The sequence below is a fragment of the Amphiura filiformis genome, chromosome 16 (assembly GCF_039555335.1).
Source record: "Amphiura filiformis chromosome 16, Afil_fr2py, whole genome shotgun sequence".
Lineage (NCBI taxonomy): Eukaryota > Metazoa > Echinodermata > Ophiuroidea > Amphilepidida > Amphiuridae > Amphiura > Amphiura filiformis.
In genome coordinates, this window is record NC_092643.1 from 8,206,571 (window position 1) to 8,232,603 (window position 26,033).

At 36.8% G+C, this 26,033-nt stretch overlaps 1 protein-coding gene and 1 long non-coding RNA gene across 3 annotated transcripts; both read left to right on the top strand.

Moving 5' to 3' along the window:
• The first annotated feature begins 6,092 nt into the window (after positions 1 to 6,092).
• On the top strand, positions 6,093 to 8,084 carry LOC140136489 (uncharacterized). Of its 2 annotated transcripts, XR_011856664.1 has the most exons (3): positions 6,093 to 6,293; positions 6,832 to 6,917; positions 7,590 to 8,084. It is a non-coding gene; the product is annotated as an uncharacterized lncRNA (long non-coding RNA). The 2 variants fall into 2 exon arrangements; XR_011856663.1 differs by lacking the exon at positions 6,093 to 6,293 and having other exon boundaries at positions 6,524 to 6,917.
• Positions 8,085 to 9,923: 1,839 nt separating this feature from the next.
• LOC140172406 (adhesion G-protein coupled receptor D1-like) lies at positions 9,924 to 25,103 on the top strand. Its single transcript, XM_072195555.1, has 10 exons — positions 9,924 to 10,017; positions 13,299 to 13,401; positions 14,490 to 14,710; positions 15,843 to 15,909; positions 16,458 to 16,561; positions 19,489 to 19,660; positions 21,112 to 21,198; positions 21,429 to 21,447; positions 23,926 to 23,942; positions 25,029 to 25,103. Exons 1-10 carry the CDS (start codon positions 10,001 to 10,003, stop codon positions 25,101 to 25,103), a joined length of 882 nt encoding a protein of 293 aa, XP_072051656.1. The 5' UTR covers positions 9,924 to 10,000.
• Positions 25,104 to 26,033: the final 930 nt, after the last annotated feature.

The window sequence follows — 26,033 nt, forward strand, 5'->3', positions numbered from 1 at the left end:
AACTGCGCGAGTGCAACACCAAGTCGCCTTTCTCTACCTTTTTCACCCTGAAGTGGCAGTGAGGCGAGTGCGCATTTCACTAGTCCGCTAGCGTTTGCTCAAAGCGCTGGTGTACATACGCACTCGCTTTTAAAAGACGCCTCATAAATGCGAGAACAAAACGGGTGCTTCAACGCGTGGACGTCACTGCCACATCAGGGTACAAATGGTATAGCATGTTGGACAAGGTAGACCACCGATCTCCAGGGTCCAGTCCCGGTGTAATTGTTTTAGCTTAGGATTCAGGAAATTTAGTTTAATTTATATTAACATCACACTTTCACATAGAGACCGGCCAATTCTGGCTTATGAGTGAAAAAAAAAGCAAAAAACCAATAACATTATAAAAATATAGCACACAGTACATAATATTTTTTTTAAAAACATGCATATGCATTTTTTTTAAAATAAACACAAGGAAATGTTGGCTAAAACCTCATAAACCTCAAAAGAACAAAATGAATGCAAAAAGCGGAAATTGCGCAATATGACCGAAGCATGCATGATGGGAATTTGACATGAGGATATACGTTTAGTGCATAAATATTGTATAATTTGCACTCGGGCGCAGTTTCGAGTAGTACTCGTTGTTGAACGACGTTGTTCGTTCATAATCTAGAATCAATGTGGAGGATTGGAAACGTGTCTTAACTCGATGTCTGTCATCTTATGGAACCCAATTAGGTATGGGTGTTTATTTATTACCTGGATACGATATTATGGCTGGGCGGTATAAGCATTTATCTCATCTACATCCTTATAAAACAAGTTTGTTTGTGAGATATGAATAAATGAAACTTGCATGACTATACAAGATCACCAAAATTGATGATAATGTTGATCCGTCCAATGCACTCCCCCTGTGGTACTCATGCTTTGGGCATATCAGCATATCACTATCTCTGCGCGAGCGCGTGCATTATTGAAACCAATTCCTCTTTCATCAAGTGGTACGCATTTGTAACCTATATTCATAACCTCATTAATAAACGCGATGCGTGCGGTCCAATTACATTTAGTTATTTGTGAAAACGCGAACGCAAATCGAGGTCATTAATATCTCACAATTGACCGCAAAATGCGTAATTGTTCCAATGTCGCACACAATTGACCGGCGTTTGCGTGTTGTTGTGCGTCGAACAAATTGCGCGCGCGCTGGCTGCCGTATTTGGATTGCTCGCTACCATATTTGCACAGATTGTGATACGCACTTTTGTTATTGGTCGTCCTGTTTTAGCCTGATCGATTTTGGCAAAATGTTTAGATTTTCCACAATGCCCTCCAAATAACCGATGCGCAGTTATTAACCTCTAATTATGTACTTGCGCTGAATGTTATGCGTCCAATGCACTCCCACCTTCGCGCGTACATTATTGAGTCTAAGTTCTCTCTCAACAAGTGATATGCATATTAACCTATAATTAGTTGTTAATAGCCTTCTCGCGCCAATACCATTATGTCATTGTTTGTAGAACTTGTTAAGTTTTAATTAAAGCTATTAATAAAGACCACAATTCGTTATTGCAGTGGAAATCCTGACACCCCATATGGAAGACCAATGGAATTACCTAAATGGGTGGCTTTATTTGAAATCTACACCCCCTGTGTTGGAGATAGGTCGTAGGGAGTGTACGAATTTTAACTGGAATAGCTCAAATGCTTGGATTGGTTGCCATAGTAAACCATTAGTGAGTGTATCGTTGCTAATTAACTCGTGTGCTCTGTACCGGATCGGTAGTATTGTCGCGATTAGAATTACAATCGCTTAATAATGCCAATGTCAGGGTTTCATTAAATGGTTTAATTCAATTCGGAACAATGGCGGTCGCAGATAACCATTAGAGTTTTGAGACTTGAGTATGATTATGATGTTTTTTATTTGCACAAATAATTAGATATTAAGACGGTGCAGTTTTGTATCAAGGATCAAGGAAATGACGGGGAATATGGGGACACTGTGTAGTCTGTTGTCCACTTGGTGCATCATGGCAGGGTTCGTCTTCAAACAAGGTATTGCGTTATACATTTATTCTTACTGTCTCCGTGTTCTTTGTGTTGTTTTTAAAAAAAATAATAGATTTGAAAATAAAAATTAGGTTTGTTTATCAAAGCGTTCTAAATACATTTCTAAACACATTCATCATATTTAATAATCTTATTAATTAACTGTGGGTATGTGGGAAGTAGATGTTCCATAGTGATGGATTAAATTGAAAGATATTATATAATTTTTCTTCATCAAAACTGAGATTTTGGTATTGGAAGAAAGCTCATAATTTTCTCATTACCCAGTAAAATGTAGCGCTCGAGATATGTTTCGTTTATGGTTGAACATAAACATGGTGAATTACGGTAGCCCCAACCGGCAGTATGGAAACCATGTTGTTTTAATGGCAAGCCTCAATGTATGATAAAAAACAAAACAGTATACATCCCTTATACTGAGTTTAAGATGTAAAAGAATTTTTCGTCACGGTTTTGGCATAGCATTACTGTATGGATGGGTTGGAAGTCTTGTAATTCATTATTATCCATTGCATTTTAAAATCCAGCTTTTAAACACTATTGCAAACAAACGTAGTTTTTTAGTTTATCATTAAGGGACTTAAGCAATACAGTTTTTGACTTTCTAGGTTGACATGGTTGAGTTTTTTATAAATCTTTTTTAGCTATGTATCTTCTTTACTGTAAATCTATAACTTATTCTTATATACTTATGTTTTGGATTTGGATGTGTGTTTTACATGTTTGAGGGATACCAGCTGGTGGGGTGTTTGACCTGTTTGGGTCTCCCTTTTTACACCATATGTCGGTTTATTTTTATGCATTTGATGTTGTTGGTTGTTGTTGACAGTCTTTATTCAAAATATCTTAATACACAGTACCGCCATTTACACATTGACTGTAATTTACATTAACATGCATTTTATTATTATTATAAGAGAATTATAAGAGGCAGTGGCGGATTTAAGCTGTCACCAAGTCAGCAGTTGTTGACAAGGCCCCATCCCTTGCCTTTTGGACCTACGGTCCCACTTTTTCTTTTAAGGGGGGGCCTCTTCTACAAGGTTCTCAATAAAATAACTTCATATATATATATATATATATACATTTAATATAGACTTGGTGATTTATTAAAGCATTATTTACAATATTGTTTCATGCAAGCCAGCCTATATATATATATATATATAGGTATAAAGCCGTATTCAAAGGTGCAGTGCACAGTGTCATCGCCCCGATATCTTCGTTGGAGAAATCGCCATGGTAGGTTGAATGGCCATTTTGTTCCGAACTTTGACACGCATAATGAGCCGAGGGACATCCGACTAAGGCTACTGACAATAGTCTGGTAATTGACCTCTCTGTGTGAGAGTGAGCATGTATACGCCATGATGAGGTCAATGGTCATCTTCTTTTAGACTGTATCCACGAGTGAGTGCAGCTAGCCTACGCTGCGCTATAGTTCGGCACATATAAAATCAGAATTTTTGTCAGTTTTTGAGTTCAAGACGCACGGTTCTTTCTCAAGACGCAAGCTAACGACTATCATATCCGTTCAACACATTCAAGTGCACGGAACAAAATCTGGCTTCTTTAGACTAAATAAATTACGGGAGATATTCATCATTTTCTACCCCGGTATCCAAAGATTTATCGTCTGAATATCAAATCGTGCATAGCACATTCACGTGTATCGATCCCGGGTATTCATTTCAGTGTTACTGCTGTATAATGTAATTATTAACCGGGCGATGTCGGTGTGCAGTGTGTAGAACAGTAGCAACTCTCTAATAGCTCTACAGCTACAAAAGTCTTAGGCCCATTACCCTATCACCCATAACACTTAAGCAACATACCTTTACATGGGTACATGAGCCTTATAATTATGTCAAATATTATGGGCCACAGGACCCTTATTATTATAACAAACTGCTAGGAAATACCGCGGCTTCAGGACATTGCGTTGGTACTGGTAGCCTTCGAGAATAATACATCTGTACATTGGCAGGGGTACTGGACCCCATTATGTTCAATGGCAAATTATTCATGCGGGCATATTATAAGGCTCAACAGCTTCAAAGAGCCTCTGCCCCTCAACCCATGCAGGGTGTTGCACCAGGACACCACCAGGGGCTCTACGGCGGGATCATGGACTCCACCCGCTTATAATGTAGAAATGCGAAATGAACCCAATGTGTATCAACTTTTTTAAAGCCTTTTTAAGGAAAATATTCGTCCGCTACGCACGCAGGTATCTCGGTAAAATTGGGTCGAACTTATGCTCACTGCAGGGACTATTTTAGGAGGGAAAAGTTATTGCACGCCGGCATATGGAAAAGTTTCTGGACAGACTTTGTAATCGTTAGCAAAGCGTAAGGAGTGGGGTGCTGGGTGCTGGGCGGATCTAGACCAGTTAGGTGGGGGGGAGGTAAATAATTATGGTCATGAATCGGCCATGACTTCATGCTTGCTCCACAGAATCTGAATTGCTCAAAGTTGGCAATTTTCTGAAAATGATGGCCCAATTACCTATTAAAGCCATTTGGTGCACTATTTTTTACATTATTATTGATTTAAACAAGGTGTCAAATCCAGAAGTCAAAACGACCACTTTCTTTTTATATCCATAACACAAAAAGGCAATATAGCCGACTAAAATAATCATCATGCTCAATATAGATCAACCCGGCTTTGACTCTTTTATAGGCAAGGGTGGATCTTATTGAGCTCATGGTGGGGGTCCATCCCTTCTATAAACAAAAAGAATAGTTTGGAAAATATAGTATTTAAAAAATAGAGTAAAGAGAAGATAACGAAGGAGAAACAGGGAAATAGAAGGAAGAGGAAGAAAAAGAGGCGAAAAGAAAAATGTAGAAAGAGAGGTGGAGGAAGCAAACCCTACTTACTGGAAATTTACATGTACATAATCTTGCCCACCATGAGCAAACTATGGCAACGCCACATTTTAAGAAACGCCGATCTCAAAGTGATATGCAGCATTTTATGCAACTATACACAAATCATTTATGCGTTAAGATATGCTATGGCTAAATTGCATCAATCCTAATCGCGTGATGGAATATCTTGCATTTTTTTAGTTGATCATAATATGAGTATACCAAATGATTCAGGAATATTATGATGAAATATTGTTTGTTGTAATATGAAATAACAATATTCATATGTTGATAAAGGTTCTTCATTTAAGCTTAAAAATGAATATTTAAGTTATAAATCATGATAATATCTGGCATAGTTGACAACTTCATTTCATGCGGATGTGTGTTTAATTGTCATTCTCACATTACAATGTTTAGCACGTTTTTCACTAAAGAAGGAACCAAGCTCTAAAAGCTTTATCTGTAGGGTAACAATAGCAACATTGTAATAAATATCAAGCTACTTGAGATGAGCCGTAAGATGTGCTCTGAACTTAATTTCAGATAATATGAGGTAAAACTGTTTTTGAACTTAATTTTCATCATAACGTTTACCATAATATCAGATAGTTGACATCTTCATTGTATGCGGATGCGCGTTTAATTGTCATTCTCACATTACACTGTTTAGAATATTTTGTACCATAGAAGGAATCAAGCTCTAAAAGCTTTTATCTTTATTTATTAATTTATATTTCAATTTGTAGCTATATGCGTCTTTAAAGATGTTCTCTGAAGTGGACTTAATTTCCGTAAATATAATTTTATGATATGTAGTGTAACAATAGTAAAATTTATATTTGGTTTTGTAGTTACTTGTGTCGTGGGATGTGCACTGAACTGGAATTAATTTCATATAATATAAAGCAAAATTTATGGGTTCATTTATGAGTTTCCTGAATTCTTTTAGCAGTCAAGTTAGCTCAGTCGTTAAGGCGTTCCACTATGGTGCGAGAGGTTGCGGGTTGGAACCCTGACGGTGCCTACACAGCAAAAAATAAGGAGTAAAGTGCTACCGACTAAAGTATGTTGATTAAAAATAGACCAATTATTTACTCATCAACGAGTAAAAGACGATATTTGACACAACTCTTTGCCAGAGTAAAAATGGTCAATGGAAAGAAGTAAAATATTTTAATCGCCACATTGTATTTTACTCAAATCGCGTAGTAAATTCAACACGCGGAGTAAGTTTAATTCGACGACGTATTAAAATTCATGTCATCATGGCGTATAAAAGCGGAGCCGGGATGCGGGTGCAGTGTCTGCTGGTGGAATGGAGTTTGTCAGCAGTACCACCAATGTTTGAAGGTACTAATTTCATTACTATTATTCATAACTTTATGTCCATATACCTGTTACACAATTTAGAAATCTTATTGTATGATTTGAACCGGATATAGACAGGTTTTTAAGTTAGTTAAGCTTATCAGTAATTGTCATCGGCTCACCATGCTAGCTGTGTATTTGCGATCGTAACTAATCACCTCGAAGTACGTACATACGCTGATAGTGTGGACCAGGCCCGGTAGGGGACCAGGGGCGTACATGTAGCAAGCGGATAGGGTGGACAAAGTCCATGGGCCCCGAGCAAAAGCGAAAATGAAGTGGATAGGGATCAGGGCTGATAAAGGAGATGTTTAGAAGGCCTCACACTACTCCTTGTCCATATGCCCCAAAGCTCTTGCTACGTCCCTGATCCTGATGTTGACTCGTGCCACATAACTTTTTTTGCAGTTATATGTAGTAGGAGAGTGAAACCATTGCAAAATATCACTTGAAAATTTTTTTCCATAGGCAGTTTTCTTTTTCAGTGCATTTATAATATTGATCTATATTTTACTTACAGATCAGATGTGACTTTGGGATTTTTGTGCTGCCCTACCTCTTTCCAGGAAAGGTATTGAAGAAAGATGCACGAACGTCAGTCAACAGGTAAATTTCTATCAATAATGTTGCATTTAACTTGCCAATTTCTTTGTGCATTTCAGAATACATGTAGTTCATTGAATGTGTAGTTCATGAAACCTCAAATGCCAAGGGGAAAACCCCCTATATAACCCCTTATCCTCACCGACAGGTGTTGGCTATCGTGAACTTTGAATAATCAACCGCGAATCTTATAATTACCTTGTTTACCATTTCTGTAAATTCTTGTCTCCTAAAGTTTGTGTCCCCTTGAAAATAGCATTGCCCGCTATCACAGGAATAATAATATAATAATTATAAAGATATTTTAAATATTTGCAAAATCGCATGAAAGTAGAAATGCCAATGCAATGGGTGATTACAATGTAAATTACATGTAAATATGTCATATTTGTTTAATATTTCAAGAATTTCAGCAAGAGTTTTCATTTTTGGTTATATACCATCTGACCAATTATAGACAGTTTAAAAATAAGACATGCATAAATTTAGTTATTTGTGTTTTAAACCTTCCATCTGCTTCATCACTTTCGAGTACCAAACAAATTTTGATTTATGGTTGATACAATGAAAAGGTGGTGGATTTTCTATTTTAAGGCAGCTTTATTTCACTTGAATAGTCCCAATCCATGAAATTAATGTCCTTTATTACATTTTATTTTATTTTACATGTTTCAGGAAGGCACAGCTTTGGACTGGTTCCTCGCCAACTTTACTGGACGCACGCTGCCATTTATATACTTGTGAAGCAAGTTGAATCCAGAACTGTGTTTTTATATAAATGGATAGGCAAGCTTTTTCAATGCGCAACAGTGATGAAAGTTGTAGAACTTGTGGACAAGATATACCAAATCCTTCAAATACAATGACTTAGCATATCCAGTACAGGCTGATCACTGCTATTTGGCAGTTCCTGGACACTATATCAGCTACTAAAGAACCTGGTAACATTAGACAATTCTTGAGTGTTAAAACATAATGAAGTGAAGACTTAATTTCTGTCCCATTTAAAACACTCAGCATCTATAACATTAATTTTCAAATGACTTTTTCACATCAAAAGTTTTGGGAGAGGTGACCGGCTTCTATTCTATGTTTGCTCACATTGGGTAATGAGACAATAGACATGCTATATTGTGATTTATTTGATACCTATTTTGAAAATAAAACCAGGAAAATGCAGAATATTATATTTAATTTTGTATTCTTTTCATTCTTTTAGTTTAAAATACTGCTTTGTTCCAGCTGCAGATGGAGCCTCAATACAACTCGAAAGTGTTTTTTGCTTAAAATTTGTTGAGTAAAATACGTTTCATGTTGCTCAAATTGTTGAGTAACACTTTACTATTCATCATTTTGCCAATCTTTTCACTTAAGTTTTACTCAAATAATGAGTAATCGTTTTAATCAACACTTGCGTAAACCTTTACTCAAGGTTAAACGAGTAAATGTTTCCTTGTTTCAGAGCAAAAAAGGGAGCTACTCAATATTGGGTAAAATTTAATCAACAAACGTTGAGCAAATATTACTCCATAGTCAATGAGTAAAATTTACTCTCATCTTTGAGTAAAAAAGGGAGCTACTCAATATTGAGTAAATTTTACTCAACAAAAGTTGAGCAAATGTTACTCCAAGTGAAAGAGTAAGTTTTACTCTCATCTTTGAGTAAAAAAGGGAGCTACTCAATATTGAGTAAAGTTTAATCAACATGTGCTGAGTAAACAATTAATCAACCGAAGCTGAGTAAAAATTAATCAAAATTCGACTAGCTCCCTTTTTACTATCGTGATGAGTAATATTTTACTCAATATTGAGCTTTTATTTTTTGCTGTGTAGTACGCTCTCGTGAAAAATTGAGTTAACTTGAAATTCCCCTGAATAAGGAACGTACTTCTAATTGTCTCGTTGAAACCCGTACGAAACTCGGGGAGCTGATCCTGGTTGCGAAGGTTATATGTGGAATATCTAGGGTGTGCGCTCTTGAAGCAGCAAAATCCCTGAATGTTGTTAAATGGTTTATGGAATGATGTGTGGCCATAGTGGTCACTGCGCTTTTTTCTTTCTTTTTTTATGGAAATGATGGCTCAAAATCGGTTTAATAATGTGTGACTCCTATATATACCATTGTGAACTATGTGATATTTATCTCTGCACCTCCGAAGCTGTAATTAAACTAACAAATGTGACGAATGTTATAGGTTAAATACCACTAATTATGTATTACACGGGTTTCAATGGGAAAATGGCTAATTTCGGGTGGAATTTTCTCATATTCAGAACTCTCACAGTTAAATACCACTAATATGATGATTTAAATGCCAAATGATCAAAAACTCAACATAGGTTGACCTGAGACTTTTCTTGTTTTAACGCATTGAACCGTAAACACCTTAAAATGGCAGTGCGCCCTCGAAGCTGTGAAAGTTACAATATGGTAGGGCGAATATCACAAAAAGGGGTACGGGCAACCTATTATGTTGCAAACCCTCTGAAGTTACATTTGCAGATAGGCGAGGTCTGCTTGTTCTGTTGGAAAGGGATGGGCGATCTTCAGTGAACAGCTCTGTCTTATTCTTAGGTACCTTGTCCTGAAGAAGTCAGGCTACTCCTGACGAAAGCTTGACAGTCCCGACGGCGAACCCGATAAAAAAAATCACTAATTGTTAATAAAAAAACCTATTTGTAAATTATTTCTTTTCAGCACGTGCTATTGATGATGGAGATGTCGCTCCCGTGGTAAGTAGGCTTATAATAAAAATATTGGCGGCAATCTTGTGGAGCTATTCATCCACAGGGAACTAATAATAAAGGACATCTATTACTGTTGATATTATTGTGCTAACAAATTCAAATACGATACGGATGAATGGGGCTTCAGCAAGCATAAAATATTTATGTTTATTGGCTAATAACAACCGGTGGCAATAATGAGTGAAATTATATTAGATATCATGATATGAACAAATTGCAAACCATTAAAATTACGATTATTATTTTCTTTACAGAAAGGTGAGCGTGACACAGGGCTTTATTACCTTACCTATTGTTGCTATGGTTTTTCTGCTACAGCATTTACTGTCGCCATCGTAATGTTCATGACATTCAGGCAAGTATAGAAAATGAACCAATTTTTTTTTAAAGAGCATTTTAAAGGCTTAATGTACGATTTCCTTCAAATTTTAAATTTGTCATTATATACTCAAAATGCTGAAATAATACTAGTAATAATTATCGGGAATGGTTTCTGTCCATTTTTAGCTGAAATAACGAGGTAAAGTGAAAGAAACACTGCTTGTTATTTTGACCGTTTAACACGCAGTTCTATGGGAGGACATAAAGTCATAATTTCTTGAATTATGACTTTATGTCGAACTTTGCTCTGTTTACCTACAAACACAACAAATATGGCTGATTCCATTTGGGTGCAAGTTGTGACATGTGTAAACATTACAAATAAATTCCAAATTCATATTATAAAATCGTACGTTATGACTTTAATAAAGACCTCTCTCGAAACACACTGATTATGAGCACAGGAAGTGAGTGTTGATCTGTCACGCTGTAATGAACTCCTCACAAAAAAGGCGGGAATCGCCCTTTAAAGAAAAACTTTTGTTGCTTAAAAGTCGCATTGTACCAATAATGTGGTGTTAAAATACGTAGAACAAAATTATCCATCTATCACCCTATGTCTATTGATTACTTCATTTGACAATTCAGGTCGAGTGTTTTTAAATTTAGATTTTGTTTTTTTCAAGTTTTATTATTTTTTGCAATTTTGAGAACAAAGTACAAAACATGTAAACATTTAAACATACTTATGCACAAGAACAAATGCTTGCTTACTGCTTACTGCTCCCTTAACCGGCTTGGTCGTCGGGGCACCACTGATGACATCTTAACAATCTCTCTTCATCTGTTCCAGTCTTCCACTGCCCTCTGTGAGGTGGTAAAGTTTAGGCCAGTCCATTCTTTTATGTTGTCGTCCCATCTCGTTTTCTTTCTTCCTCTCTTTCTTGACGCATTCACTGTACCCTGCAGGATTGTCTTTGCTAACCCGGAGGAGCGAGAGATGTGGCCGTACCCTCCTTTCCAGGTCAGCAGTCAGTGTCCACGATTCGCAAGCATACAGGAAGATGGATATGGCGAGGGGGCGCATTAGCTTGATTTTCCACAATGGCTTTAATTTTGCCATGGCACCGGTGGTTTGTGCGATCATGGAGAGCACTTCAGGTTTTGAACCTTCGTCTGATATCATTGCACCAAAATATTTGAAGCTGGTTACTGTGCCTAACCTTTACTCACTTATTTCCACTGATTCCTGATGGATTGTTGGTCATCAGCTTGGTCTTTTCTGCGCTTATTTCCATTCCATACCTCTGTCATGTTTGATGGAGATATCATCAGCGAAGCGAAGCTTGGATACTGCTCTGCTTCCAATGCTGACCGTTCCCTCATGGTTCTCAAGCGCATCAGCAATGATTCTTTCAAGGAATAAGATAAGGAAAAGCGTTGGTGATAGCAGGCATCCTTGTCTGACCCCCACTGTTGTTCGAAACCAGTCGCCTATGCTTTCATTTGCCAACACTGCACTCATGACATTGCTGTACAAATGATACAAATGATAATACTACAAACTGAAGGGAATAATCCGAAATTTTTAGGGTGATTAGGTAACTAAGGGGCTGTGCAATAATTATCAGCCCCCAGGGGGTAAAATTTCCGAACGGCTCGCCAAAATCGCTTGCCCCCCCTCTCGGCCCGCCAAAATCGCTTGCCCCCCTCTTGGCCCGCCAAAATTCTTTGCCCCCCTTGAACATGCCAAATTTTGGGATCCCAAATTCCAAACTTTAAATGGTCTAGATGTATGTTGCGAGCGCAGCGAGCAGGAAAATTTGCATATTTAAGCGTTTCCGTACCGTTTTCCTAAGCCTTTTAAAGCATTTTATTAAAAGGTGCCCTGTGAATGCGTGCCAAAAATCGCTTGCCCCCCCCTCTCGGCTTGCCAAAATTGCTTGCCCCCCCTTTCGTCTCGCCAAAATTTCTTGCCCCCCCAATTTTACCCTCCCCAGGGCTCATAATTATTGCACAGCCCCTAATGCATGCTTGAACCGCGTTTCAAAATTACACAAAATGACTTGGACAATCAATGGTCGTAGTGAGTTTTATTGACAGTGACGTCAGATGCAAACTGGTCTTTTTTAATTCGGTCTAAGATCATATAAACGACTTCTATCGCCAACTGTTGGCTGCCGAACTTTCAGTGGACAAGGTGCAGATAACTTGAATGGCTCTTTCCAGAGCCAAAAAATACTTCAGTAGAAAAGAAGCACCTAATAATTATTATTATACGACGCTTTGTAGATCCACCATCTCATAAGTAAAGGAGCATCTACTCACATACAATTGAGCAACGGGCAACCCACTATGATATGTTGTAGACACGTACAGTTTTATGCAGAACTCTTAATACTTTTGTCTTGAACATGCTGAAGAAGTCAGTGTTATTGACGAAACCTAATCTTGTACGACGGCGCACACCTTGAATACCTCGGAATGCTCAATGGTGCCCATTGAACACCTGATAGATTCTTATTCTTACCCAGCAAACACAAAAACGTTTTTAAAACGTTTTAAATAAGTTATATTTTGGTTTGTTTTGGTTTAGGTAAAAACGTTTTAATAACATTAAAATGTCGGGTTATATAAAGGTCATGATATCGTTTTAAACGTTTTGTATTTAAAACACACTACAACAATATTTTTAAAATGTTTTCGAAATGTCATTGTAAACTATTTTTGCAAACATTTTTGGCCAAATATTTTGTCAACACTTAAATAACATTATGTTAAAATATTTGCGCCCAGCAAACACTGATATGTTCTTAAACTGTTTTTTTACAAAACGTTTTAATAATATTTAAATGTCGGGTTATATAAAGGTCGTGAAAACATTTTTAAAACGTTATTGTAAATATTTTGGGCAAACATTTTTTACAAAATATTTTTTCAACCCCAAAATAACATTCTGTTTAGAACGATTTGTTCTCAAAAAGAAGTTTTCAAAAATGTTTTTTGGAATGTTATTAAAACATTTTATACCCTTTATATAACCCGACATTTAAATGTTTTCTGTAAAACATTTGTGTTTGCTGTACAGTAAATTACCAACAAATGTTATTTAATGTTATGAAACGTTTTATACCATTAATGTACCCTTTATATAACCCGACATTTAAACGTTTTCTGACAACCTTTTATAACCTTTTGCGAATGATGTCGAAAACGTTTTGTGTTTGCTGGGTAGTTACGTTATATCTCAGACAACAACATTAACATAACACTCCACCCAACTATTACGTGTTATTTTGTATTCATTACTTACAGAGACTGGTCAAGTGAACGTTATTTAATTCACATCAATTTTACTTTGGCACAACTATCGTCTCAAATTTTATTTTTAATCGGAGAACATCAAGTTAGAAATCAAGTAAGTTTGAAATAATAAAATACAGATCTTTGAACAAGGTTAGCTAGATCTGATCAAGACGTTGTTATCGTATTTTGACTGCTTAGTGCCAGAACTGGGTAAGTGCAATAGCTGCCCTGTGAACATTTACACAGTATATTGTCCCCATCTTCACATTGCAGCTATTGCACTTACCCACTTCTGACACTAAGCAATCGATTAGTGATGTTGCACGCCTAATTAGGTATTCAATAACTGGTAACTGACATGGCGATTAAGTTACATGACACTGACTTATAACCACATTGTCAAAAACAGTAAAGGAAGTACTAGTATAATTTATTAGATCTAACCCATTGTTAATTAAAGTACAGAAATCATATTTCATGGAACAAAGTGACATACCCTCTCTCCCACCTTTTCTGCATAGAACGTCAATGCAAACACTTCCAACTGCAATTGGAGGTATCACTACCGTAAAATCTCGTCTACATGCATATCTAGTGTTTTGATGAAAGCTAAATTAATACGATAAATGCGTAAATATGCTAATACAATAGATTGGTCTTACAATAATACTTGTTTGTATATGCTTGGAATTTTTTTGTGGATCTGTAATTTATTTGCTCAAATTCCATAATGGCGCCCGTATTAATTGAGCTTTCATCAGAAGCACTCTATATGCTTGTAGACGAGGTTTTACGGTATTAATCGTATTCACAATATTTTGACATAAAAAGAAGTCTGGTTTATGTACATTAATACCCCCATTCGTGCAATATCGTGCAACATATTCAATATTAACCACATAGTAGTGTTTGTAAAGAAAAATATCCGAATTCAAGTTGCAGTTTACAGCGATCAGTGGTATGCTACGCAATCATTGTTGCATGTAGAACCCGCCATTATATCTTCGCGCTGAATTCAAATCAACACAAATAACTGCAACTTTATTAATAATGAACGACATTGGACGAATGGTGTATCGAAAAGCGCATAAATAAACCATCCTTCTTTTTACATTGTAAATAATCAATAGTATTTAACGGCTGCTTTACGTTTTGTGAAGTCTTTACAAAAAATATCTTTTGTTTCCCTACATTATGCAGACTACGTGCAAAGTGTTCGCAATATGCACTCATCTAACATTTCTGAGCGCGTTCTTTTGGGTGCTGGTGGAAGCTCTGGATTTGCACTTTAAAATGGTCTTGAAATTCGACAGGAATAGATCCAAGTTGCCGTTCTTCATGTTCCTTGGCTGGGGTGCTCCAGCAGCTGTTGTGATCATTTGCGCGGGAAATAATTCCGATCAATACGGATCCGAAAACAGGTGGGTAATGTGAAAGACTCTCCTTACCATGTTTACACAGAAGAAATTCAAAAAAAGTGGAAACGCGTTATTAAATACTGGCAAGCATTCAATGATTCCGTGACCTTTTACTTGAAGATGTCTTGTCATTTTAGATGTGGGTCCAAACAAATGTCGTTTTGAGTATACAGTCTGTATCAAAATGATGGTGCCCATCAGTTTTTGGTGTTTGACAAACCTGCTCCTTCAATATGCAACATTGGATCCTCTTGAAATGCTTTGGATTTATAGGTTTATGACCCTGCAAGGTGAATTACGGTATGTCATGCTCAGATATAGGCAACAAAGCACTGTATTAGTAATCCTTATGGGCCAGTCAGTGCTTCACAGCAGCTTAGGCGAGTGACAAGAACAATCATAATCCCAAAACACGTTCATGTACACGGCTCCATAATCAGTGATCTCTCCAACTATTTATAACGGCTGCTTTAATTTTTGTGAAGTATTTACAATCATCCTGGTTTATTTCCCTATATCATGCAGACAACGGGCAAAGTATTTTCAATATATCATCTAATGTTTCTGAGCGCATTCTTTTGGGTGTTGGTAGAAGCTCTGGATTTGTACTACACAGTCTGGGAGTTCATTCCAAACATGGACTGCAACATGGACATTCTATCAACTCTTGTATCCCTGATCTATGCCTAAACTAAATATAAAGAGAAATGACCTTCCAGAATAGGTAGTCGTTACTCTGAGTTTCATGCCTAAAAGGCAATCGTCAGACGACACGATGAAATGCTTTGGGTGGACTACCATCTCTTAGGAATGTGCAAGAATATACATTACATGATGTCAACACAGCCAAAGTCTATCCCAGAGTCAGTCTGTCTATCGGAGATAGTAAGAAAGTGCTCAACTCCAAAAACAGGAGCGTATTAACAACATTTTACTCATACATGTCATAGTTAGACTATCTTTTGAATAAAGTGCTCAATCCCAAAAGGGAGAGCGTATACAAAATTGAGCACTTTATTCAAAAGATAGTCTAACTATGAGTAAAATGTTGTTATAAAGAGAAATGTGTATCTATTAAAATGTCATTATTACAAAGTGTAATCGTATGTTATGTACATTTTTATTAATCAAGCAGCTGTTGGGTGGAAGACGGTAATAATCTGATCTGGGCATTCATTGGTCCATCTGTAGCAGTTGTCTTGGTAAGTTCACATTGTTTGACATTCAAGTGGTTAATTGATTAATGCGCAGGTCTCGCAAACTTCAGGTCCTTGGTGCGATCCCCAGGCTGGATCATTTTTCCTGTTTCCTTGCTTCAAAATATGTTACGACGGCAAAACTGCTACAAACATGGATATAAAAGATAAGAATAGTTTTGCATGCTTATAAATACTTTGCTGAAGGTTCAATCCAAGTTGGTGCGGCAGAACAATATGTATATTAACATTAATAATAGTGTCAGCTCTCTCTATTTCTGATATAGATACAATGACAAAATATAATTGAAGACCGAATCAAAAAGACTAGTTTGCGCATGACCTCCTGTCAATTAGACCAAAAATGCTGTACTGCGCAGGTCAGCAACCAATCACTTCGCGCCTTTGCAATGACGACATAAGCAAACTAGTCTTTTTAATTATTATACTTCCTAACCAGTTCCGATGAAATGATGAGTGCAACTGTTCGTTCATTACAATTTCCATTGGACAAATTAATAATGTTATTCATACCTTTGCCTTTGTTTTTACAGCTCAACACCGTCCTGGTAATCATTACTTTTCGTGCATATCTAAGACATACACCGGACGCGAAGAGCGAAACCGAAGAAGATATCCAGATCAGAGAAAATGACTGGTAAGCAATCATCAATGACAGAGTAATAAATTAACCATCAAAACAATAAGAATAATTATACACTACAATACTATGAGGTTTTAGATAACATTCATAATCTGGATGATATTTTGTCATTTGGTTCCACTGCCTCAGTGTGCTGTCAACATTTGAGCAAAATTAATTACCTGGGAAATAAACACCACACATGGTCATTTTATGTAACCCATGACCCATCTGTGTCATAAACTGCCTGTAGCTAGTATACATCATGCAGTTATTGTTAACTACATGTATGCACACAACACAGGGGCACTCACAATAGGCAATTGAACCCTACTGGTAGCGCTGTGTTGTAGCTATAGGGGACGAACTAGTTAGCGTCATATATCAAAAAGTATAAAAGCTATGATTTTAGTACTTGCTCTATGTTTCAATTACTTATTCTTTTCCAAATATCTGAATTTTCAACCCGGTACAAGCTTTAATAACGGGGGAACATACATTTTATGAAAAAGAAATCCTACCATCTATCCAAACTCGCCGTGTTATTCCAATGCACATTTTGCTTCATATTCATATTCATATTCATATTCATATTTTATTTCCATAAAAATCAAAGACATTACATAAAAAAAAATATATAAACACGGTACATATGGAGGAAAAGGCTGGAAGACCAAAAAGGTCTGAAAGTTAGCCTTTCCCTGAAATCAAATGAAATTAACAAAATAAATCAACATCACATAACATAACCAAAAGACAAGGGAAGGGGGGGTACCTAATTCCAGTGTATACATATCTTCAACTTTTAATATGTTATAATTAGCAAACAATGGCGCTGTGTGGTCTCTATAGTGAACGTTTGCCACCGTTCTAATAGCCCATTTTTGAATTTTTACAATTTTATTTAAGTAAGTTTTACATGTATTTCCCCATAAAAGTACTCCATAATTTAAATAAGGCAATATTAACGTACAATAAAGTGTAAATAAAATACGACTTGGAACAAAATGTTTCAATTTATTCTATGTGACATTTCCAAGTGAGACATTCATCTATTAGTACACCAAGGAATTTAGTTTGATGCACTCTTTCTAAAGTCGTGTGATCTAGTGTGATTTGCAGGTCTTGAGTCATCGATGTCATTTTAAAAAGCCAAGTATCATGTAATTTGTTTTGGTAGCATTAATTGACAATTTATTAGCTTTAAACCAATTGCTTACTTCATTTAACTCTTCATTAACAAGGTTTGTCTGGCGTTCTACGTTTTTATGGGAGTATAAAATGGTGGTATCGTCTGCAAAAAAGGACGAATTCGAGTACTTTAGATGCATTAGTTATATCATTGACATAGAGTATAAATAGAAGTGGCCCCAGTATGGATCCTTGCGGAACACCGCATATAATATCGTGTGATTCTGATTCATAAGAATTATAATAAACGTATTGTTTTCTGTTACTTAGATAATTTCTGAACCATTCTAACACAATACCACGAAAGCCATAGTGTTCTAATTTATGTAAGAGTATGTTATGATCGATTGTATCAAAGGCTTTTGATAAGTCCAAAAATATTCCAATAGTCGTTTCGTTTCTTTCAACTGCTGCAGTAACTTTGTCTACCATTTGCTCTATAGCCATAAATGTGGAATGTTTTGACCGAAAGCCAAATTGTTTGGGGTTAAGGATTCGCTTATTGTCAATGTAATCCGTACATCTGTTAAAAACCAACCTTTCAAGAATTTTTGAAAACACGGTAGGAGAGAAACTGGACGATAGTTTGAGAATGCCTCAGCATCATCTTTTTTGTATAATGGTATGACTTTTGCTATTTGTAATTTATCAGGAACAATCCCAGTAGATATAGACAAATTAAATATCATATTAAGAGGTTTAGCAATTTCTTTACACACTTTTTTAATGATCAGATTGCCAATATTGTCATGGCCTCCACCTTTGTTTATGTCGAATTTATCAATTATTTTTACAATATCGGATTCAACAATAGGCTTCATATACATACTACTGGTCTTGTTCTCAGTGAGATAAGCGAAATATTGCTTTCCTGTGTTTTGGATACTTGATGCAAGCTTAGGGCCTACGTTTACGAAAAAGTCATTGAACTGATTTGATATTTCTTTAGGATTGGTAATAGAGCTGCCATCTTCAGCTTTAAATTTGCTCTGTGCAGATTGTTTCTTTCCTCGTCCAATAATATTATTAATTGACCGGGCAGCCATGGTTTGGTCGTATTTGGAAGATTGGTGTCATAAAACCGCAATAGGTACAAATTTAGTACTTTCTGTCAATCAAGTATGGCTTATTCTCTACATGTCAATCTTTAAATAATTAGCATAGTCCTTATAATACCGGTGGTCCGCCTTGATGAGTAAATGGCAGCAAACAGCTGCAAACCAGTGAAAAATACCCCAAAACTCGGTCATTGGAGCTCCGCTCGTACATGTCAATAGCGTCATTATCGATTGGATTAGTCGTCCGTAGCGGACAATTCGGTCGCTCATTGGATCAATATTATGAGATTACTATATAGATTACTATATAATGGTTTAGTACTGCATATATCGCTTTAATCTTCAATAAGCGAGTTTATGGCTGGAAAGGTCACGGTGAATTTGCCGTGGACGTAACTGCACTATGAATGACAGCTTGGTGATTTGGTCACCTCAATACCTCAGGAGGGAATTCCTAAATCATTTCCTTCTTATCATTATCCACTTGTTGCTAATATTTCCCCAATTTCCTCACCACTGATACATACGTCTACACGCCCACATCGCACAATTGCACGTCTTATCACGCACACACACCCATCGGCACTTTTAACATCGCAACTTCACTCACAATCACGTTCAATATAGACCGCCTGACCCAAGTTGTGAACCATGCTCTTAGTACGCATTTCCTGTTTTCTGACATTATTTCAGGATAACTTTAAGAGGCATAATCGGTTCGACTTCGATCCTGGCAATGACGTGGCTATACGGGTTTTTATTGGTCGGTTCGCCTTCGTCTGCAATGTTTCAATACGCCTTTGTACTGTCCAATGGAGCACAAGGTGTAATCTTCTTCATACTCTTCTGTTTTCTTAATACAGAGGTAAGTTTATGTAAAATACAATGATTGGGTTGAAATAAGATTAAAGTGCACTCATAGAAATTGTTCGTTGGCATTACTCAGTAAGTTGATGTAAGTGGTTGCGTCAACTTTCCGAGTAATGCCAACGCGTACAATTTTGAGTAACGCTGACTCGATATCATTATGTTGGTCGCACTCATTTGCACTTACTTTATTGAATTGTTACAACTCAGAAAATGAAACTAGGTTAGCATAATTTTCTAGAGGTGTGCTATAGTATACAAAATTTTGCACTGATTACAAAAATAAATATTTAAATACTGCTAATTGTGCAGAAAATGATCCAATTACGTGAATTAAGTAACAAAGTACCAAATTGGAATAACTCAAAACAATAAGTACCAGTAACTTAATATGAACGAGTTACATCAGCTTACATGTTGAGTTACAATAACTCAACTGATTGGTTCTTTGAACCTTGTTTATTTTTCTAAGTTCCCTGAACTTGAATTCAGAAGTTGGCATTACTTAACAAGTTGACGCAACGACTTACATCAACTTTTTAAGTAATGCCAACAAAGTTGATTAGTTGACGGAACTTTTGAGCTTTTTCAGCATTTTTTAAGTTCGGATAACTAAAATGAATTTTGTTTTGGCAACTTTTACACTATTTTGAGTTGTCCAAACTTACTCCTTTTGAATTGCGCCAACAAGGCGAACAAGTCATTTCTATGAGTGTGTAAATCTGGTCAACCAGACATACCTATTTGTGACGGGCGAATCGACGGTGTCATGCAAGATCTACCAGCTTTAGGTGGGGGACACAACAGGTGTAATTTTGTGTTGTGAAGAGGTGGGGTGTCTGTACACGGTGTAAATTGTATAATATGTATGGGATACATAAGTGCATACTATTCACATGGGTGAGGATTGTGTGGAAAAAAGTTGACAGTTGAAATCAGAATGAACATGAAACGAAGTGTAGTGTATTCTGAAATAAGATTAATGTGTATACTGTTAAGACTAATCTAGGCGTTATCAGCAATATTATCCAATGACGCTGACAGATTGACGCCTATAGATTAACCTCACGTTTAAAGCTCTGTAAATCATGATTTAAAGATATATGTGCTGGCACGGCATCCAAATGCCTGCAGAGTATGGGAGAAACGATCTTCTATGGGAGACCAAGTTGGACCTTGGGATTTTCATGGCAAGGTCGTGCGATCTGATAGAGTGCTTTAGGTGAGGGTCAAGTATATGGAACTCTGGGAGAAGCTGGCACAAGAGATCTGTTGCTTTGCCATAACACATGTGGTGAAAGAGAGGGGGAAATCACACTGCTCGGCGAAGTGCATGCAGTGGTTGAATTTGGTGGGAGTTGAGGTCTCAGGTATGCCTATATGCGAGTGCAGTTTGATGTATCTTTCCATGATTCTAACAAGAACCATATTGCCTGTCCTTTATCGTAGGTTCGTCAATCTTGGAAACCACCCCCAGAACCGAAACAGAAGCCGATGCCAAAAGTTACACCAGCACCAGTTGTAGAACCAAAAAAGGTTATTATTTTATGTCGCTTTGTAATATATGCGTAATATTTTCAGTATTTATTTCTCAGCATCAATTACATACAAGTAATGTGTGCTTCTTTCCTTCTTTACTTACATACTTTCTTACTAAATTACTTACGTACTTACTTATTTTATCTTTTACCAATTGTGTTCTATCAATTGACTGTCGATAATGCTTCAATACTTTAATACTAACTTTACTTCTGTTTCTATTGCAGCCAAGTGAACCAAAGAAAGGTTAGTTTTATATTTAAAAAAAATACTATATAGTGTAAACGCAGTAGGCTGATTTATCTGTTATGAAATACTGCAGAGCTGGCATTGACAAAGAGTGGAAGAAGTTCAGTGACACCAACATCAAGGAATTTTATAACCAAAAAAACCAAAAGAAAGGCACCAAGCCAACAATATCACCTAATGCATATTACAGAGAACTCAACGAGCAGACAAGAACAAGCATGCTGCCAAAATAATAACATGAGAGAGGTTTACCAGAAGAAAGATATTTTCATTGGTAAATATACCAGAAAGGCAGCACAGAAAAGAGATAACAATGACAGTTATGGCGATAAAGTTGAATACTTTTAGTTTTGCCTAGCATTCCAGATCGCGTAGCTGAACTGGAGAGTTTCTTTATTAATTTCTTTAATGATTTAGATCTACTGATATACAGGGTGTCCCAAAAAAAGAGGCCCCTCATTGCGTCCTCTTTTTCTCCTATTTCTGAAAAGTTGATAAAATGTATTTTGGGATGTAAAGAAACCTTAAATCGTTAGCTTTAATAAACCAAAACAATTATTTCAATCGGCTCACAATTTTTGAAGATATGCCCTCTTTAAGAAATGTACCCGTTTTTCACTCTGTCCACGGATGAGGTTTGGCTACATCAAAGATTTAAACGAAACACATGACATGGATAGATAATAGCATTAGGCTTGGGAAAGCATTCACTATAAGCGAGGATCACCAGCTAGCTTCAAACATGTTCGCAACCCCGTATTACTGCTGCATTCGCAAGTACCCGGCGCACAAGGATGGTACGCAACGTAATTGATGCAATGAGGACTAGGGCTGAAAACTGCATTCGTCAAGGAGGCAGCCAGGTAGAGAGCAGAGCAGCACAGTAAACTCACTTCAAAAGAACCAAAGACAAACTTAACAACCCTTTTCAGGGCTACCTTTTATTCCAAAAAGAGAAATGGCTTAAGTTGTCAATAAAAAGAAAGCAAGAAACAATAAAGTAAGAAACATAATAAAACAAAAAGGCATAAAATAACCGAGAAAAACATAAGTAATTGCAAGTATAGCAAAAGAAGTCCCATCCCACATCAATTTCGCCCAAATGACACTTAACAAAATCCATAACCCATAAGCCCACCGGTAAAGCCCATTCCCTAAAATAAAGTTGTTATTTTATAAAGGTATCATCGAGGAATGTTTTATATTCATGCATGGTATATGCACTTTTCAAACTTTGAAGTAGCCAAACCTCCTCCGTGGACAGAGTGAAAAACGGATACATTTCTTTAAAGGGGCATATCTTCAAAAGTTATGAGCCGATTGAAATAATTGTTTCGGTTTATTATAGCTAACGGGTAAAGGCTTCTTTACATACCAACAAATACTTGATTTATTTTGGGACACCCTGTAGGAGAAAATCTCGACAATGTGGCCGATATTTTCCCGGTTAATGAGCCCACGCGTTCCAACTGAATTTGAACATAGTTGATAAAAAATCATAAGCAAATATTTTTAATCTTAATATGAAGAGCTTGCTTCCAAACCATGTGAAGTCCACAAACACATGTTTCTGATTTACCTGTGTGGTATTACAATGGGTTGTGATGCTATAGGTATAGTAATTGCAGTTGGATGTACCATTACAAAGCAAACAGTGGATGTATGTACAGTAACAATACTGCGTGAGGCCTGTGGTTCCCAAATGAGAACAACAATTTGCACATTCTTAAAGCAGCATTATTGTGGTAAATAATAGCTTGTTGATGGTACAACTCATTGTTGCTTATGTCAAACTTGTCAAAGTAATTGTGATTGTATGAGAAACATGTGGTTGTGGACTTAACATGGTTTGGAAAAAGGCTCTTCATGTAGAACTGCCTATTTTTATTCTACATTAATTATTTTCGTGTCTTGACATATGAAGACCTGAGTGCAAGAAGACCGTAAGTCCACTTGGACCCTCAACATGTATACACTAAAGTTACATATAGTTTCTTAGGGTTTTATAATGTTTAATACAGGGTGAAAACATCACGAAAGGTTGTGAAAGATTTGTTTTGGCCCCTGAACATGTATACGAAACTATACGCAACTTTAGTGTATACATGTTGAGGGGCCAAGATGTACAGCATTATTGTAAATTTACATATGAAGACCTGAGCGCAAGAAGACCGTAAGTCCACTTGGCCCCTCAACATGTCTACACTAAAGTTACATATAGTTTCTTAGGGTTTTATAGTGTTTAATACAGGGTGAAAACATCACGAAAGGTTGTGAAAGATTTGTTTTGGCGCCTGAACATGTATACGAAACTATACGCAACTTTAGTGTATACATGTTGAGGGGCCAAGTGGACTTACGGTTTTCTTGCGCTCAGGTCTTCATATGTAAATTTACAATAAGGCTGTACATCTTGTAATATATATATATTATGATGATTAGTAACCTTTAATTATTTTTTCATTTATTCTATAGATGAAGAACCGAAGCCGGTAAGTTGACAATCAAATCGAGGGTTAGACCAAGAAGAGCTTATCTTTAATTGCTGCCCTAATATACATTTGACAATTTCTGCATTCTATAGTATGCACAATGTGGAAATTATGACCCCTGGCAGCTATTGCAGATGGTCCTTCTTGCACTAAGTCCTCGAAATAGTATCCATATCGATACTCCAGTATTTACAAGGTATAATCTGGTAATATTGCAGTCCAACTCAAATATACCTACGAGTGTACTTCTTGCCTTCTTGATATGAAAATATTTCTGTATCATTATCTGTCAGTCATCGTCAGCAGAATCAGAGGCAACATCGCCAACCTAACTGCAGTTATTACTGCAATAATAAGCTTCGTCAATGCAAGCAAACTTTCTGTCCAATCCCAAAGCCCACTTATAGAGGCCAACTTTGTCATGGAAAAGGAGTGGGGAAATGCAACACAATATGTAACCTACCTATCCACACTGCAAGAAATCTAAACCCAATGATCCCATCATTTAGTGGGACTTTCCACATTTTGCAAAATGAAAACAATACCTTGACCTGAAGGTCACCTGAATCAATTTACATTGTCGTATGGGTGCAATCAATTCCATGTCTAGTACTTATTTGACTTCTTAAAGCCATAATGTACGATCTTATAATATGAAATCCGTGTATTGATATTGAATGGGTGCACGCAATTGGGGGCAGAACTTACGCTAGTTGCGCGTTGAGTAATGCATGACTGGCTTACGCTTATGTGAACTTCCGCGCGCGAGCGTGAGTTCGGACTTTATGGACTTTATGGACGCTAGTATAGTATAGCAAACTTTCTTTCTTGAAAGTACTATTTCAACAATACCTAGAAAAGTTGATTTTTGGCTTGTAAAATTACAATTTTCTGCCATGTTTTTTGTTTTGTGCGATTATATTTTCTTTTCTTCAATCTCTGGCTCCGATTATAATTAGTAACATGCCACAGCTAATATAACATTTGTCAGCTAATGGAGGCCTTCTTGACCCGAACCCTCGATATTTTTCCGGGTTATTAAATATTCTCAATCTCACATCTCACCATACTTTCTTAACAAACCAGGCGGATCCTCCAAAACACACGAGGAGAAGAAAGCAGAGGTCAAGGCTGTTATGTGGAAAGCTCTTGACGATATGATTAAGGACTCGGACGAAGATGAAGCATCTATATCTTTGAAAGATGAAGAACCAGAGGTAATACTGGTGGGACGATAATTTGCATACAGTGTATGATTTTAATACCTGTTATTAATATTGTGTACCCGGGGAGGGGCAACTTTAGAAGTGACGATATGAGCCTGTCAATAGGTTCCCATTTTAAAAGTCGAATATAACCTATCACCCTCTTTTTCTAAAAGTCATACCCAATGACCCCCTTTTTAGGTGAGATTACACAATGACCCCTTTTTCAAGTGCGTCTACCCAATAACCCCCTTTTTTGTAGATTTGTATCATCAAAATGCCACAAAATAATGCCAGAAACGTTCAAAATCTCTTATTTCAGCAAGTTTAATGTAAATCTGGGAGATTTGGAACAAAAAATTTAAAATATTTGCTCTTTTTTTTAAAATTTTCTACCCGATGACCCCTTTTTAAAATGTGTATACCTAATAACCCCCTTTAAAAATATTATACTCAATGACACTGCTTTTCATTTTGTTTGTACCCAATGACCATCTTAAAATACTGGGCCACGTGATTTCGTCGGAATTCTGGCCACGTCACTGCAACCTGTGACCTCAGTCAGACTTGCCCACAATTTAGTTCATGGTGCTTTACTCTGGCACCGTAGTCAATCCTTACCTAATCAATAATTCATACCGGGAGCCAAGTACCGTTATGTTTGATTATTTTTTCACACGAGGACATGAATACGAACACACAGGCTAATACGGCACCATGAACGTGAGGTGTCAAAGGTTTTTTTGTGACTTCAAATACTGACTTAAGTCCTAGTTTCGACATTACTATTGCAAAAAGTCATTCCCTTATCAAATTAGAAGTTGAGCATACAATTTCCAGCCGTTGTGACCTTGCTAGAGGGATTTTTTACTCTCTATAACCGGGA